The sequence below is a fragment of the Hippocampus comes genome, unplaced genomic scaffold, assembly GCF_001891065.2.
Source record: "Hippocampus comes isolate QL1 unplaced genomic scaffold, H_comes_QL1_v1.1 scaffold282, whole genome shotgun sequence".
Taxonomy (NCBI): Eukaryota; Metazoa; Chordata; class Actinopteri; order Syngnathiformes; family Syngnathidae; genus Hippocampus; species Hippocampus comes.
In genome coordinates this window covers 450794-453150 of record NW_017806073.1, presented here as the reverse complement: position 1 = coordinate 453150, position 2357 = coordinate 450794, and the positions used below count along the sequence as shown (strand labels likewise).

Here is a 2357-nt window from a genome sequence, read left to right as displayed (position 1 = left end):
TGTTCAGTTTGTAAGTTATGTCATCATTTGCAGACGCCGATGAAAGTAGCTAGCCAAAATTAACATCTATGTTTTGAATCTTCACGACAGCATCACGACTCACAGGTGAGTCGGAGCCTATTCGAGCTGACTGTGCAAGAGGAAAGTCCGCATGCCTCTTTTCAGGTGATTTAACGTGACGCAGTGTTTGACATGTGAATTCGAACTCCATCTTCATCTGCATACAGTTTTATATTGGGAAGCCCGAGTCGTCCAGATGCAATGCTGCTTAGAGGCTGTTCGCAGGTGCAGTGGTGAGTGAAGCTAATGTTTGTTAAAGGAGCGTGTCACTTGTTGGAGTGAACGCCTCTTTGACGGCTAACAGGCTGTTGGGCTTCACGTGATGGTCACTGCGCGTCACCGCGACTCGCCTAGAGGCGAAAGTGCGGCTCACTGACACCCAATGAAGCAGCGGTCTCTATGTCAATTAAGAATAAACCCCCAAGGCGGTGAAAAGGTGGTAAATAAGTAAGCCAACCAGCACTGTGACAGCTGACGCTCAGTGAATCAATCGCAAGGGTGCTCTGCAGGTAGATTTTTTTTAACCACCCTTTAGTTAAGCGCGCCAAACGAAGGGGAAAACATGGCCGGTTTAATGGCAGGTTTTGGTTGTTACACCCACGCTATCGTCCGGGAAGTCCCGACGTCTCTGGCCAAAGAAGCGCTCCGGACCAGCCAGGCTGAGGTGGATTCAACCAAGGCGCAAAAGGAGCATGATGCTTACGTCCACGTCCTGAGGACCACGCTCGGGCTCGAGATAGTGGAACTGCCCGTGGATGAGACCCTCCCGGACAGCGTGTTCGTAGAGGATGCCGCCGTGGTGTGCGGGGATACGGCGCTCATCACCAGACCCGGTGCAGAGAGCAGGAGGAGAGAGGTAGGGAAAGTGACAACATTTGCTTCGCATCATAGATCTCTGATACCTCATAATGTGAACGTGGGGAGGTTTGCTTGGATCAGTAACAGCCGCTGAATCACAAATATAGATTAGAAAGCTATTATTGATGATACTGTCCCCTGCTCCAAAAATGTTCTTGCATTCATCCTTAACTGCAACAAAAGGCACCTTCTTTAAGAAAGTCACAGTTGAGGTACTGTTGTGCACAAATTATGGTAATATGCACAGGCAACGCCCATCTAAGACACCTATACATTTTTTTTCTTAAATGTTACATGAAGTGTGCTTCACTAATATGATAAAAATTTTCTCCAATTGTGTATTCATTTGAAGTAGTGTCATTAAGGCGTTTTTTTGTGCTTGAGTTCATGCTCACTTAAGACGTGTGTCTGTGTGTGTGTGTGTGTGTGTGTGTGTGTGTGTGTGTGTGTGTGTGTGTGTGTGTGTGTGTGTGTGCAGCCATCTCGTTACCTCTGCGTCCCGCGTCCTAGGCGCATAATTTTCCCGCGGGACGCACAGTTCCAAATAATGTGCGTTTTTGGGACGCAAGGAAATTTCTCAGTCAAAACAACAACAACAAAAAGTACGGCAGGCCTGAGGATTTCCCAGTAACGATCGTTACAGGTCATGTGTCGTTTCCGTGGCGTCATTTTGACGTTACCGAAAAATCGTTTCCCATAAAAGTCACCGCACATGAGTTGACTGTACGTGATCGAATCTCTTCTGTGTGATCAACGCAATTTCACTGTGCCTGTATGTGTGTTTGTCGTGTGGTGTGTGAGTGTGTTTCTTCTAAATTACTTTTGTTTTGTTTTGTTTTGTTTTCAGTGTTGGGGGGGCGGAACAGATAACGTTATGTGTGCATGCAGGTTGCTATTTTAGTACGCAAAATGAGAAATCACGCGGATGACAGTTTGAGATGGCAGCGAAAAACACACACAAAGGTCTACTAATTGCGACATTTAAGAAATGGGAATGCCAGTCTGATTTTTTGTATGAATCGTCCGAAGGCCGTATCACTAAACTCACTTGTGATGTATGCACAGATCACGAGAGCGAGATACGATGGGGAGGCACGATTCCGAGGCAAGTTGGTCATTAGATCTATAGGTTAATCGCTATGAAAAATATTATGAAGCAGTCTTGGTTATTCTATAATTTACTGGTTGTAGCATGGTAACTTTATGAATACAACATTGGTCAAAAGGTGTTGTAATTCTAATGTTAACTGTCAGTAGAACTAACGATGACGTGTGGTATATTCTTTCGTCAAATTGATAGTAGATTACACATGCATCGTCTTGGGAAGAGGATGTCAAGCCACATCAATATTTACCTGTATTAATGATTACCAGTAAATTAATCTTTGCAGTGTGAGACTGGAAAAAAATACTCTGATTTTGTGGTATGCTGTATTCAT

At 44.8% G+C, this 2357-nt stretch overlaps 1 protein-coding gene across 1 annotated transcript in view; it reads left to right on the top strand.

Annotated features, from left to right (window-relative positions):
* Positions 1-293: 293 nt before the first annotated feature.
* Positions 294-2357, top strand: part of ddah1 (dimethylarginine dimethylaminohydrolase 1) — an 86635-nt gene continuing 84571 nt past the window's right edge. The window contains exon 1 of the mRNA XM_019894357.1: positions 294-916. Coding sequence (XP_019749916.1) covers positions 623-916 — 294 coding nt within the window. The 5' untranslated portion in view covers positions 294-622. The remainder of the gene's footprint in view (positions 917-2357) is intronic.